This window comes from Copadichromis virginalis, linkage group LG15 (genome assembly GCF_057382275.1).
Source record: "Copadichromis virginalis isolate Kocher_CV1m ecotype Utaka linkage group LG15, C_Virginalis_male_GT1.1, whole genome shotgun sequence".
NCBI lineage: Eukaryota > Metazoa > Chordata > Actinopteri > Cichliformes > Cichlidae > Copadichromis > Copadichromis virginalis.
Window position 1 is genome coordinate 4,228,382 of NC_140632.1, and position 14,897 is coordinate 4,243,278.

The 14,897-nt window shown below is 38.3% G+C and overlaps 1 protein-coding gene across 1 annotated transcript; it reads right to left on the reverse strand.

The window, feature by feature from the left end:
* Positions 1 to 5,043: 5,043 nt before the first annotated feature.
* Positions 5,044 to 14,547, reverse strand: LOC146691562 (solute carrier family 23 member 1-like). Its single transcript, XM_085433485.1, has 12 exons — positions 14,500 to 14,547; positions 13,479 to 13,613; positions 12,161 to 12,318; positions 9,535 to 9,694; positions 9,132 to 9,313; positions 8,268 to 8,388; positions 8,030 to 8,186; positions 7,697 to 7,950; positions 7,370 to 7,534; positions 7,175 to 7,283; positions 6,984 to 7,079; positions 5,044 to 5,276 (listed from the first exon to the last, which is right to left on the reverse strand). Exons 1-12 carry the CDS (start codon positions 14,545 to 14,547, stop codon positions 5,044 to 5,046), a joined length of 1,818 nt encoding a protein of 605 aa, XP_085289611.1.
* Positions 14,548 to 14,897: the final 350 nt, after the last annotated feature.

The window sequence follows — 14,897 nt, forward strand, 5'->3', positions numbered from 1 at the left end:
GAGCAGATGATCATTTTTCACTGTTTGGGCAGTCTGGGACAGGGAGGGATCAGATGATGTGGCCTTTTAAACTCACTTACCTTCTCAGACTTATGCACTGGAGAGTGTAACCTTACTTTAAACACTGCATGGGCATTATAATTAAAACGCAAACTTTTATAAAAACAAATCGTAGAAAGCAGTTAATTCTATTTCTGAAACGCCCATCCACTACTGATGCATTTTAAAGCAGGGTTGTCTTCACTGAGACTGGATGAACATTAGAAGTCTTACATGGTCAGACACTAATAGCCTATTACTGAAATAACTATAAATACGATCCAATGCAGATGAGCCAAAAACATTTTTTATTATTTTACTGTAGAGTATGTGGAAAAGGGTGTAACTACTGCAGCGGGTCAAGGGTTAAATGATAAATGCGAAGTAGGTTTGTACAACTGTGAAAATGTTTCACTATTGTTATTTTCAGCACCCAGATCCAAACAAAGTTTTTATAATATAAGGAAGGAAGATCTGGTTTCCAAATTAGGATGTATGAGACGTATTTGTCATGTCATCGAACAATTAACTACGAGACTTAATAATCAATGCCAAAATTTAGCCTGAAGCACCCTCTCGTGTTCAAATTAAGGTAACACACCATGCAACAGTAAGAAAACGCTGCAGTCTCAATCAGATCAGAAAACATATTGTCCTTATAAGTGAGATCCTGACATTCAGTCAGAGATAAAGGTGTATGTAAAGCACTTATGTACAACAAAAACAAAACAGTTTATATACTTCAGCCATTTGTGTTTAAAAGCAGACACTAAATAAACATGAACCTTTTAGAGGGGCTAACTGGGATTGTATGGCTCAACTATCTATATCAAAAAGAGGTTTGAGAGGGAGAGTGAAATGTGCAGCTCATGAAGACCCGATGAAAGAGTAAAGGAAGCAGAAATCATAATGAGTATAAAGTGACTGCAGCATAATGAATATTTCAGGGTATTTCTCACCATTCAACAGTCTGCTTGTTACAAATCACCATATACTTCCTGGTGCTGTATGCTTATTCATTTACATGTGTTTTGTTTTGTAAGCAGGCATTAACAGAAGTCTTCAGGCCAAAGACTGGAGCTCAGTCACTAGGAATTATTAAGGACGCCAAATCAACAGAAAAATCAGTGTGGATTTTAATTTTATAATCTTGCAATATTTCTGCTTCATTTCTGTGTTTCAAAATAACGTAAAACCCAAATTTAAAAAACAAACAAACATAGGAAATATGTCACATGTTTAAACTATGTCATGAAAAATGTTAGCTCATTTTTTAAAAGGTTTGGATGGGTAACATTGTCATCCCCTATGTAGCCGGTGTATCAGAGAAACTCAGGAGAGTTTTCTCCAAGCATGACATCCCAGTGTATTTCAGACCCAGCAACACGCTCAGACAGAAACTGGTTCACCCGAAAGACAAAACGCCAAAACACAAACTTAACAATGTGGTGTATGCTGTACAGTGCAGCGAGGAATGCTCAGACCTCTACATTGGAGAGACCAAACAGCCACTTCACAAGCGCATGGCACAACACAGAAGAGCCGCCTCCACAGGACAAGACTCAGCAGTCCATCTGCATCTTAAGGATAAAGGTCACTCTTTCGAGGATGCCAATGTTCACATTTTGGACAGAGAGGACAGATGGTTTGAAAGAGGAGTGAAAGAAGCCATCTATGTCCACTGTGAGCGACCATCTTTGAACAGAGGCGGTGGTTGACGACACCAACTCTGCCATCTATAATCCAGTTTTGAGATCCCTTCCCAGACGCCTTAACGCCCACTCACATCCTGGGCCATCTGACCTCAGGAATTCGCATGATAAGGTGGGGCCAGGTTTCACAATGAACACACCCGAAACTCTGGCTGATTGGGACCCACGCCCAGTTTCCCACCTTGGCTCAGGCGATTAGAGGATCATCAGGGGGTCCTTTTGTCCCTCTGTGGGGGGTCACTCCCACTAGGTTTATATCTGGGACTCTCCACCATTTGACCTTAGAACTGAAGAAGCTTCTCGGATGAGAGGTGAAACGTCTTCAAGCAACTTAAAGAAGTCCAGACGCTTTTCTTTGCAAGCTCCTTTGGTTCAAAATAAACTTTAACCTATTTGACTGCATTTTGTGTTTGTGTGAAACTGCACTTCTGCTGGACCCTGATTCCTTCTTGGACTTGTTCCCCACATCTTCTGGACGTGGTGAACTCTCTGTTGTCCTGTCTAACCTCACACAGAAAATCATCTTCTTTGGACACTGGTGTTTCTTTTGAACTTTTGATTTGTACTGGCTAACCGGTGTATTTTTTCTTTTCTTTCCTGTTTTTTTTGTTTTGTTTGTTTTTCTTTTTCTTCTGTGCTTGAATGTTATTATTTTTTAATCTTATGTCCTTTGTCTGGTGTGATTTTATGTAACTTCGAACTTACAATCTTATAAATAAACATAACAAAAACTGTGTACTGTAAACCCTATTTATTTGTATTTTTCATTTTTTCCAATATTTGTATATTTGATATTTTAATTGAGACTGTTCATAATGCCTCAGAACTATGCACCTCATCCCCCCTTTTCTTTTTCCACATGTCTGCACTGGATAGGAGCTGCTCTGAATCTCATTATACATGTATATAGTGACACTAAAAGGTATTCTATTCTATTCTATTCTATTCTATTCTATTCTATTCTACTGCTTTACTCTGAATTAAATGTGTTTGTGTGTGATCTGAAAACAATCACATTCAGTTTGTTTGTTTGTTTTAAATTGACACTTTACACAGCATCCCGACTTGTTTTGTGGCATTGGGGTTGTAATTCTGAGACTTTAGTTTATGAAGATTAATATGATCAATGTGTCTGTGAAAGGAAGGAACATACAATTTTAACTTTGTTGTTTAAAATTTTATTATTTAAAAGCTATCAGAGTTTATTTGAAGGTAAACCAGTGTCATAATTTCTTCCACCAGTGAGCACGAGGAAACACATCAAATTTATAGTCCCATTATTCCAGGCATAATCCTGACAGTACACAGCAGTATAACTGGCTGCCTTACAAGTAACCCTGTTAGCTTTTGCTACAACAACACATGTAGTTTCTGTATGAAATAAAATACTACATGTCACAAACAGATTTGCTTCACTCGACCTTAGACGAGGCTCCTTCCTCACCGTTCTTCAGTGTGAAGACAATCAGTATTTCTGAGCGCTGATGTACAAGATATGCTCGACACCCAGCTCAGGAAATGAGCAGGCTGTTTCCCAAAGCGTACGACAAGAGTCGAAGGCTTAACCTGATCTTTATTATAGGAATAAATCACACTTTGTCAGGTGAGAGTGTTTCCTCTTAGTGAGTAAAACTGTTCCCAATGTGCACATAAACATGTAAAAATGTTAAGTTTAAATGAAACAAATAAATACAAAACAGTTATGGAAACACAACATTTTATGAATGTCTTTGCTCTTATTTTCTTGACAATTCAGAGCATTTAATACTCTCTGATGATGACCTTCAGGGCATAATTATGTTTCATTTACACACATAATTATGTATAATTATGTTGGGCTTGAATCTTATAAACAGAAAAATAGCAGTTACCATGAATTACAGCCCATAAATGAGGTCAGCTTACATATACTTCACATACCTTCACTGGATGCTTATTATTTACCACGTTTCAATGAATGAATGAACCAGCATCGTGTTTTGCCCGCAGTGTGGCTCTATCTACCAGCGATAAATGCACAGTCATTTTCTATTTCTCATGGATTCTCTTTGAGCCTCACGCTGCTCCACTGAAACTCCATTTGCAGTGATAGTTGTGTCAGAAAAAAAATAAACTTGGCACTTGAAATCTGATCTTTCAAGAGCTTACAATAGATCTCATAAAGCAGGGCATGTCACGGGACGCTGATGATTGAAAAAGAAAATAAAGGCGATTCCTCAGGGTTGAAGTCCCGTCAGTGAGTGGGAATTGCTAAGTTATAATCTTTTATGCCACTGATATGCAGATCCATGCTACAATTTGACACAAAACTTTGACTTAGTGAGGAGGAACGCCACTTTCCAGAACACTGTGCAAAATTTAATATTCTGCAATATGTTCCCACCGAGGTACATCCAATCAAAGAAAATGTGAGATTTCTAAAGTGCAAATTACGCTCAGTGCCTCGTTCTAGCACGCCATCCTGAAATAACCTTAGGGTGTGCAACCAACCAATGACTTGTGGTCAAAATAGGCCCCGGGGAACACTGATGGATCCACAGATCGCAGCATTGCACCATATCCCACCTGTCTGTCAAAGTTGCTTAGACAAAGGAAATGAATACAGAGGGAAAAAGATATGACAGCATGGAAGGCAGGGAGATTGAGAAGATGTGTTATCTGTGTTTGTTTTCGCTAAAGGAAACACAATAACAGCTCAGGGGGCTGCTGCTGTGGGTTTTTAAGCAGCTGCCTGAATCAATGGGGAGATGGTGCTGTGTGATAATAAATTTATCCACGGGCTAAATTTAATTTCTTTCGAAAGAGAAGAAAGAAAAGCACATTATTCCAGTTTTCTGTTTGTGTGACCAGCACCAAGTTATTGGAAGATCTGGGAGTAATGGTGGCACACAGTAACACTCTGATCGCTCTGAAGTCCTCCTTTAATTGGTGTTGACAGAATCCGAGTCTTAGATATTTTTATTCCTTTTCGGTGCAGACAGGCTCAAACTGTCAAAATCTACTTTGCACATCAAAAATAAAGCGACTGCAGGTTTGACAGAGATAATCCCACTGTCTTGTTCTTGTTTTTTTAAGATGGACAGATCTCTATTTGCAATCAAGATCAAGCAAAGAGAGAGCGTTACCTTAAATGCATATATACCTGATATTTACAGCTAACCAGTACATGGTTCAATTTAAAAGATATCCATCAGTCAGTGATGCACGGTCTAAACACCAGAGTCTTTTCTGCGACACGTCTTGGTAAGAAACGAGCAGTTTGATTCAAACTAAGAAGCAAACTTAAGGTCGTTCAGATCCGTGTGCTGTACTCACTCTCCGGGCTCTGTGACACATGGTTGTCCTCCGACTGAGATCTGTGACCCTTGTGTGGGCAGAAAGGGATGTAACGAGCCCAAGATTGAGATTGGAGGTGAGAAGTTATGCCAAACGGAAGATCATACACCTCATCAGTTTCCAAACTGCTGCTGGAGTCTTGAAGATACACGTTTTCCCAGGCTAAGAGGCCACGTTCACGTTTAGTCCCTGAATGGTATGAAGAAGGCTGTTAGTTGAATATGCCGCACCTTTCTTTATATGTACACATATACAGTGTAAAACAAGATTAGTCACTGTTGATATGTCAGCTAACTGCTCCTAGATGTGCATGACTTTAAGCCGGGGTGACATACTGCATATAGTGTGTTTGAAGAAGATACGTTTGACTCCATTATTTCCCAAAGCCACAACATATTGATCTGCATGTTTGAGTTGGTACAGATTTTATGCCCTTCTTAATACAACCTCCCCATTTATCCAGGCTTCAGACCAGCACTGGGGGCAGATTATTTGTGACCTCCTCAGGCTGGGAGAACACCAGGGAGCCACACTCCAATGTATATACTATTAGCTGTCGGTAAATTTGTTAATTTCTTCTGTGAGGTTGGCCATTTAACATGAGTGCCTATGAGGATTGACTCCCTTTTAAAGGGACTGCGGTCTTTTGCATTTCTTGGTTAGCTTTATTTATTAGTAATTCTACCATTTTGAATTAACACCACACAGGAAGTCTGTCATTTTTAATTGATTTTGGTGATTTTTGTATTATTCAGTCGTTGTACTTTTTCAAACTCCTCCTAGGGTTGTAATTGTATCAATTTCATATTTGGTTTGTCTAAACAACAGAGCTGCGAAATGTTATATTGCAAACTTTTTGAGTCTTTGTTGAAGGCGGTATCTGTGGCACTGTGGTGAATTTCGAACACTTGCCATGGAATTTTAATTTGCTGCCATTCACTTATAGATTATTCAATCTGACCCAGACTTCTTTCTGATATTTCCATATAAACGAAGATATTTTTATAGAAATATTTAATGGTAGTCATAGTGCCCCCTTGTGGCAACAAGAAATGCCATGAGTTTTGTCCATAACATTTTGAAATTATGGCAATTATGAGATAGAGGTCTCAGAAACTCATGTAGCAAATATGATACAAATGGCATTAGGCTATAAGGTTAAGCAGTTAGTGGTACTACAATTTGAAAACTGAGTTTTCATCAAAGGATGTGACATTGGTGCCATGTTGAATTCTGATTTTTGGCAATGAAACAGGAAATTGCTGTATATCTCAAGTACACATTGTCCGGTCAGCCCCAGACTTCACATGCTTGATAAGAGTCAGAGTCTGGAGACTCTTGAGGTCACACTTATGGCAACAGGAAATCAACAGTAGGTGATAATCATCATCCCACGTACATGAAACTTTTATTGGTGGTTCCATGCATGATATACAGCAGTGTGTCTTATAATTAGTGGTTATTCTCCATCACCACCTAGTGGGCGTGGTGGGTGGGTGGGGGTGTGGGTTCAGTAGCCAATTTAAGCAACAACCAATTAGCATCCCAGGCTTAAAACATCCACATAACCACATGAAACTCCTCATCTAAAGCACGCCTGAGCTGTAGCATGGCTCGACAGCAGCACCCCTGAGCATGCACTGAGACGCACTGATTGCAGCTTTAACTGTATTTATTACCTGCATTTACCAAGAAGTCCCATTGAGATACCTCTGTTTTACAAGTGAGACCATACACGCATACACGCATGCTGAGGAGGCAACATGCACAAAAGCAGGGCCATACGACTAGTATACTTCAATGATATGCTGGTATAAATATGTATCTTAAATACATCTGTGCCATTTGTTATAAAAAGTCTGTATTATTCAAGAGAAGCCATCCATTACAGCTTACCAGGAATTGTGTTATCTAAGAAGAAGCCAAGGAAGCCTCCTACAAACATATGAGTAGTCAACAATATTTGCAACACTTGATCCACCTCCTTGACACCTGAGACAAAAAAGTATCACAAAAGATTTTGGATGATTTGCTTTTTATTTAACATTAAAAACTATTTATAGTGATATTTTCAATGGTGATTTTACCTGTGTCAAGAAAAGTGTGATTCTTCATGATCCAATTTGGAATAACAAGTGCAGAAAACATGGAGAAACCAAATATAAAGATATTCCGAGAAGAATTCATATCTGTGGACTGCCATGTAAGATGTGTCAGCAAAACACAGATAGTAGCAAAAATGTAAATGATTAAAAAAAAAAGGATTTAGCACGGTTGTTTACCTGCAGATTAGAAATTCCAGCAGCTCCTATGACTCCAAACATGATCATGAACATCCCTCCAATCACAGGTGTAGGGATGGTTGTGAAGATTGCTCCAATTTTTCCCAGGATCCCCATCAAAATCATGACGAATCCACTCAGAAGAATCACTGTTCGACTGCCCACCTGTTGCCAAATGAAACATCATGCGGTTCATATGTTTTGCCCGGGTAATCAGGACCCACAGCCTCACTCATAAATTAGGTTTGCAGTCTTGATCCTTGTGTTGAAAGATAATTAAGCTCCGGAGTGGAACATTTTATGCAATTCATATTCACAGTATCTTACTCTGGTGATGCCGAGGGCTGCCACATTCTCGCTAAACGAAGTAGTGCCATTGCCCGTGCCAAACGCCCCTGCCAACAGTGACCCGACTCCCTCGACACCGATGCCACGATTGATGGCGTGCTTGGGGGGAGGCGGTGCTCCTGACAGCCTGGCACATGCATGGTAGTCACCCACAGACTCTGCCATGGAGCATATTATTCCAGCAATAATGCCAACCACACCTGCCAGGCTAGCAGTTGGCAACCCCCATTTACCTGAATAGGTAGGTCAACAGTTAGGCTTGTCACTGCTGAATACGTCTTTTGGCATTGTTTTAATTCCCTGTGGACTCACCAGGATAAGTAAATGTGAACCAAGAAGCCTCACTCACGACATTTCCCTTCACATCTGTGCGAGCCAGGTAGCCGTATTCATCTGGATCAGATGGCAGAACATCATAGATGGTGAGGAGGTAGCAGACTAACCATGAGACTGCAATGCCCAGGAGAATCTAATCAACATCTAAAGTTAGTATTAGAGCCAGTATGTTTTTGCTACATCAAATATGAAGTCGAATTTTAAGAGAACATACTGGCATTATCTGAAAGAGAAAGAACTTTGAGACGTGCAGTTTCTTGATCTTGTTGTATGCAGGAACAGGGATTGGTATGCGGCGGAGGTATTGAGAGAAAAGGATGATCAGCACTGTGGTCCTGTGCATAGAAAAGAATAAGCAAAAGGTGATGAATGCAAACAAAAACTCAAAAAACATCAACACAAACTGCTGAATTTAACTAATTTAATTGCATGTAAAATTCCCATGTCATTTTGTTACAAGTTGCACAAGTACAAGTTGTTACATTTTATGGAATATAGTTGAATTAAATTATTTGATTGTTTGATACCAAACACATTTTCCTTAAAGATTTTTGTATTTTATTAAATAAATCTTTGATTTTTTTAAAAATATTTCAGTGCATTTTACTCAAAATTATGACTTTATATTTATTGTGTCATTGGAAACCCATATGGAAAAGATATATATAAATCTTATAAAGTTTCTGTCTTGTGTGAAACTTGTATGAAAAGCATACAAGAGTGAAAACAGATATAAGATCCCTTGAAAAATTATATAAATGAAACTTGTATGTTTTGAAAACTTACTAAAACAATATATGAAAGTGGCCACTTCATGAGTAAATCATATAAGCCTTATATGATTCACTATATGAAGTAGGCCACATCTGCTGCAAGTCTTTTATAAGTTTTTTCTATTTCTTTTCCATATGGGAAGATACTGGTGATACCGCTGTAGACACCATGTTTAAATCACTAGCTTTTGGCTGTATGCTAAACCACGACAAGGCAGAATTTACATCCTGATGTAAGTCTAGACTGTGACCTTGTGGGATGAAACTCTCCAACCCCATACTGATGCTTCAGAGTGGTTACATACATAGCAGAAATGCCCCAGTGGCTGCCTGCCTTCACTCCAGCTGAGTCGTACAGCGACAGGCCTATGAGTGACACGGTTGGAGCAATGGTTAAGGGGCCAATGAAGCGCATGAGGAAGCCGATGAGGCCAGAGAAACCAACCAAGACCTGGAGGAGAGAGGCCACCATAATAGAGCCCTGCAGCTGTGGACGGGAACATAGTGTTCAAGAACATCAGTATCAATGTCACCGTGTTTTCTTTGGCTGAGTGCTAGACTTAAACAATGAGTACAACTCGTTACTTCCTGGAGTGCAAACCACATGTGTTCACTGAATAAATCATGAGCTCTGCAGAAGTGCTGTTATGTTTTTGTTAGCGTGCTTTTAAGCAAAGATTTGGATGCGCAGAATTTGCGTTGGCTCACTGTTCTCATGCGGGTCTGCCACACTTCTATGAAGACAGGTGAGGAGGTATTGACCAGGCTGGCATTCTTGGTCCAAGCTGGGCATTCCCAGTCTGGCATGGACAACAAGGCCATGGCTGGGGTCACCAAGGCAAATGTACCTCCCTGTAGGATGGGAAGCCTAGAAGTGTGACATAAACAGTAATAACTTTCAGATAAACAGACAATCAGTTAGACCCATAGTTAGCACATGGTACGCTAACAAAAGAAGACAGTAGGTCGTTAAGCACAAGCTAGCAGATTCAATTTTCTTTTTAGTAAGCTTGTTTGTTTTTTTAGCCTAAATTATGCAATACTTTGCACAAAAAAGTCACTGTACGTCTTGCTAACAGCCCATAGCTTTGTGCCCTATAGTGCTGACATGGTTGCATGTCCAGAAAGACAAAATTAATAATATTTATCATAATAGCAAGCTAACATTTACTAAGATGCTGAGATTTACTACAAGCACCAATTGATGCCTGTTTTTTTCTTTTTGTTGTTATTTAATAATCTTTCTAATTCAGCTACCTTTCAAACTTAACATGTATTTGTGTCATAAGTACATTTTTTTTTTATTAATTCCTGTCATAAAAATGTGATTGGAATTTAGTAAAAGAAACAAAGTATCTATGCAGTGTTGGGCAAGTTACTTTGAAAAAGTAATTAATTATAGTTAGTAGTTACTTCTTCAAAAAAGTAACTGAGTTACAACCAGTGTTGGTCAAGTTACTTGAAAAAAGTAATCAGTAACTAATTACTGATTACTCCCCCCAAAAAGTAATCCTGTTACTTTACTGATTACTTATTTTCAAAAGTAATTAATTACTTAGTTACTTAGTTACTTAGTTACTTTTTAAAAACACGATTTACAACCTGAAGAGGTGATAAAGTGATAGATCTTTCAGCCCAATTCTACTTTTTCTACATAATCCATCATACAAAATGTAATCAAATGGAAAAGTCTCTTTTTTTTAACTTGTTTTATCAGTTTTAATCTTTTAACTTTATGCATCAAGCAAAACATTTAATTATATGCAACATTCTCTGACTTGAATAAATTAGTTTAACATTTAAACCTATTTTCTACACATTCCAGCACATAAAATAAAATATTTTTTGTGTTTTCACTCACTCTTTCAAACAGATGCAAGTAAAACACAGCAGAAAATAAATAAAGTCAAAGACTCAGCGGTCCTTTTGCTCTATTTTCACCTGTAAAGCAGGAGCAGGGTAGGCGGAGGGTTACCCTGGTGCAGGTGTGCTGCGGTCAGTTGAAGAATCCGCGCGAGTGTCTCTGTGAGTTTCCCATCACGTCGTAGCTACTCGGTGCTTGCTCGGAAGTTTAGGGGTTTTTTTCGCTGTAAAAAGAAGTTTTCTTCCCACGCACGATGGACGCTAATGTTTTTGTCACTTTTTATGGAATCAAACTCAAAGTAAGGTCAGTACTTCCACACTTTAAACGCTGCACGCTCATACTCTCTCCCGCACTCCATATATTATCCATTGTTGATCTGCACACAGCTGCTGTCACCAACGTCGCACTTGCTTACGTCACTGTCATGAGACATTCTCGCAAAAAAAATCACGGTTTTAGTAACGCAGTAACGCAGCGTTCCTACGGGAAAGTAACGGTAATCTAATTACTGATTTTGCAATAGTAATCCCTTACTTTACTCGTTACTTGAAAAAAGTAATCAGATTACAGTAACGCGTTACAAGTAACGCGTTACTGCCCATCTCTGGTTACAACATTCTAAAAGTAATTGATTACTTGAAAAGTAACTATTGCGTTACTTTAAAAAAACGTTTAACCCTCTGGGGTCCAGGGTATAATTGGCCATTTTTAACTACTTTTGATTTTCCCTCCACATTTTATCTTTAAAAACTATTTACTTTGCCTTGTTTGGTATCATCCTTTTCAGCACAACCTCACGTGTCTGAATTTACAGTCATGTTTTCATTTTGATATACTGTATTAACATAATTGATCTAAAATCAGACAAAAAACATAAAATCAGAGTAGAAAAAGTTCTATTTTTTTACTGTAACAACCACAAACATGTTTATTGAATCATATTTCATAACTTTAAATGTAAATATAAATTGTCAATTTTAAAATCATATGCACAAGTTTTGCAAACAACAAAGTTATTTGCATCCATTTACCTTTTACCTTTTTTAAAATAACCATTTCAAACTATTTACAGAACAATCAGCTGTTCTGCATTCAATAAGATGCCACACAAATTATTTGTGCTACTCCAAATATTTCTGTCCACTATAAAGGAGAACATCACAGCCTGATACCTGCAGGTCTGACAGCAGCAGGTGTATCACTCCTGTTTCTACCTGGAGACAGCAGTCGCCTCATTGTTCTCACACACAACACAAAACAACACAAAACTATCCACAACACTACACATATTACGTTATTCCCATCCCTGTATCTATGTAAATATTAGGATTTTACTGAATTTTTGAACATGGTCTTGCTCATCCACGGCAGCAACATCTTGTGCAGACAGAGTTGTATTAACTATTAAGTCAATATCAGACCATCCCTAAAGGATACAAAGCAGCAATAACCCAGCAGCAGCACTATTACCTGACACCGAAGATGACCTGCAGAATCGTGCACAGGCCAGAGACGAAGAAAATGTTGTTAATGAGCTGACTCTGGGTCAGGCTGTCATGCTGCAGACATAGGCCCTCTGAGAGGATGAGAGGGATGGAGATTATCCCACCAAATGCTGTCAGGTAATGCTGTAGAAGAGACAAACAGTGATGATGATGACAAAACGATGGCAGTGATTACACTGTTACCAACATTAGTGAAACAGAGAGAGCAGAAGGCCTATAAGGCATCCGTGTCACTTATGGTATGGGGTCATTTTCTGTATTTGTACACAAACAAAAAGGGGTTGCTTTTAGACTCCTTAACTGCTGTTGTGATGTTTACAGTTGGATCTCTGTCCACCACTACACTTTCAAAAGTAAGTGGACAACCTAATGTAATAAGAAATACAAGGATTGTGTTTAATACTTGAAAATCACTTGCAGTTACTGACTGCCTGAAGTCTAGAACCCATGGACATCATCAAAAGCAAAAATGTCCTCCCCTGAGACACTGTGCCACAGAAAAAATATCGAATTTCTTTACCTTTTATGTCATTATTTGTTTACTCTGTGAAGTACTCGCCAATCAGTTTGGCAGTATTTGTTTGAATCTGAGCAGAGAGTACAGCCCTGTACACTTTACAATGCATCCTCCTGTTTCTATGAGCAGTCACATCATCAATAAACACCACTGGCAGCCACTCATGCACGTGCCTTAACATCAGTTCCACCATACTTCACAGATGATGTGATATGAGCTGTTCGTCTCGTTCTTCATATGTTTCCCAGAACTGTTCAGTCTCTGTTAGATGTTTAAGTCTAATCTGTCTGCACCTTTTTGCATTTGCATTCATGAAGAAGTCTCACAGAGGTAAACCTACCTCCTTGAGAGTGTTCTTAAAGTTCTTTTTCTTAGCCATGGAAAAAAGTCTGGTATCGTGCACTTTAGTTGTCACCTGTGGTCTTTCAGGAATTTTGATGTTGTTGAGTTGACCTGTGCATTGATTCCTTTTAAGATTGTTATGACCATTCCTACTGTTTTTGCTTTCTCTGGTTTATTTTGAATTTTCATCCCAATTATAGAATTTTTTATTTGCAGAAACATGTCTTTGGATCTCATTTGAGAGGGAAATCCAAATCTAAATTCAGCCCTTAAACTGCTTGCTAAGTGGGTGTCCAGTTACTTTTGACCCTCTGAAAATAGGGGGCTTTGTCATTGTTCAAAAACTTTTGGATCTGATTATACATGACTGATAAATGGATGAAAAAGACACCAATACACTAATCACATCAAAGATTAAACACACCTGAATAGCCAAGAAAATGCACAGGTACCAAGGTGGAACATCAGTCACACAATAGGTCGGTTTATTTCTGTCTCCATCTGTTTCAGACGTTTTACACGCCTTTCCTTTGAGGTGATCATTAACTCGCTCATCCATCTGTAATATCATAGAAAAAAAATCAATCAAAAAATCAATACAAAAGAATCAGTATGCCAAAATAAAAGGAGATGAAAAATCATTATCTCGGGACTAGTTCACTTCCAGTTTATATAAAAACAGGGAACAAAAATTTTACTGAGGACAAACAGTGCTTTAAGAAATTTATTATTATAATTGTTGTTTCTGTAACGGTTAATCCACCAGCATGTGCAAGCTCTATAACTGAAATAATAGTTTTGATTGTAAAATACAATTATAGCTATCCATGAATTTTGAAATTTACACTTTTATAAATAAAAACCCCAATAAAACAGTAAATCACATGATCATTTTTAACTAGGATGCTAAATATATGAAAAAATTAAATTATTTTAGTTTTCAAACAAAGTTTTTTGACAGATGCTAGAATGTGTGAATTCTCGTTTTTATGACAGGTGGTCCAATAAAATTTTTAAGCACTGTACTAGTGTAATGACCTGCCTTCAGCTGCTTTTTGTGACTTGCAAATATTCATTATTTAACACTGAATCATTGAATAATTTGAGGTTTTATGTGCACGTTCAGGCAGAGAGTAGATGCAATGGAATGCACAGACATCATAAAGCATTTTATTTCTTTATTGGACTCGTATGTTTAAAAGAAAATACCATATTGTGTATATGTGCTCTAAACTGCAGCAAGCACTAGTAGGTTGCAAAACTTTCAAAACTTTCTCACCCTTTACTCCCACTGGATCACTTAGAACAGAGTTAAGTGCAGCTCTTATTGCAGTTAAAGGCAATCTGAACGTTTCCAGGTGCCTATTGATGCTGACCTTATTTAGAAAGAATGCTCAAAGAAGCAAACAATGGTATCTTTTACAAAAACACGTTATTGTACTCACATCAAACGCAAGATTGTCGAGTCCACTGCTGTCCACCCCAGAAGCCATTGAAATTTCAAAATGAAGTAGATTTTCTAACAAGAGATGAACCAAACTGTATGTACAACAAGGTACTAACAAGCAGTTGTTACTTGTTAAGGAGCCAAAGGTGGACAGGACGTTGTAAAGGTGTCTTACTGGCAGTGTCTGCCTTTCAGAGTATCACATTTATAGCTAGTACTGTTATGGTCATCCCAGGACTAAGTTCAGCTCCGGGCACCCGTGTTAATTATTTTTTAACCATGTGGACTTCCTAGCGCTAAAGGTAAGTTAGGAGAACAAGGTAAATAAATGACACTGACTATTGCATTTGTTCATATATTATCCAGTTTCTGTGAGTTAAAAATTATGCACTTTTG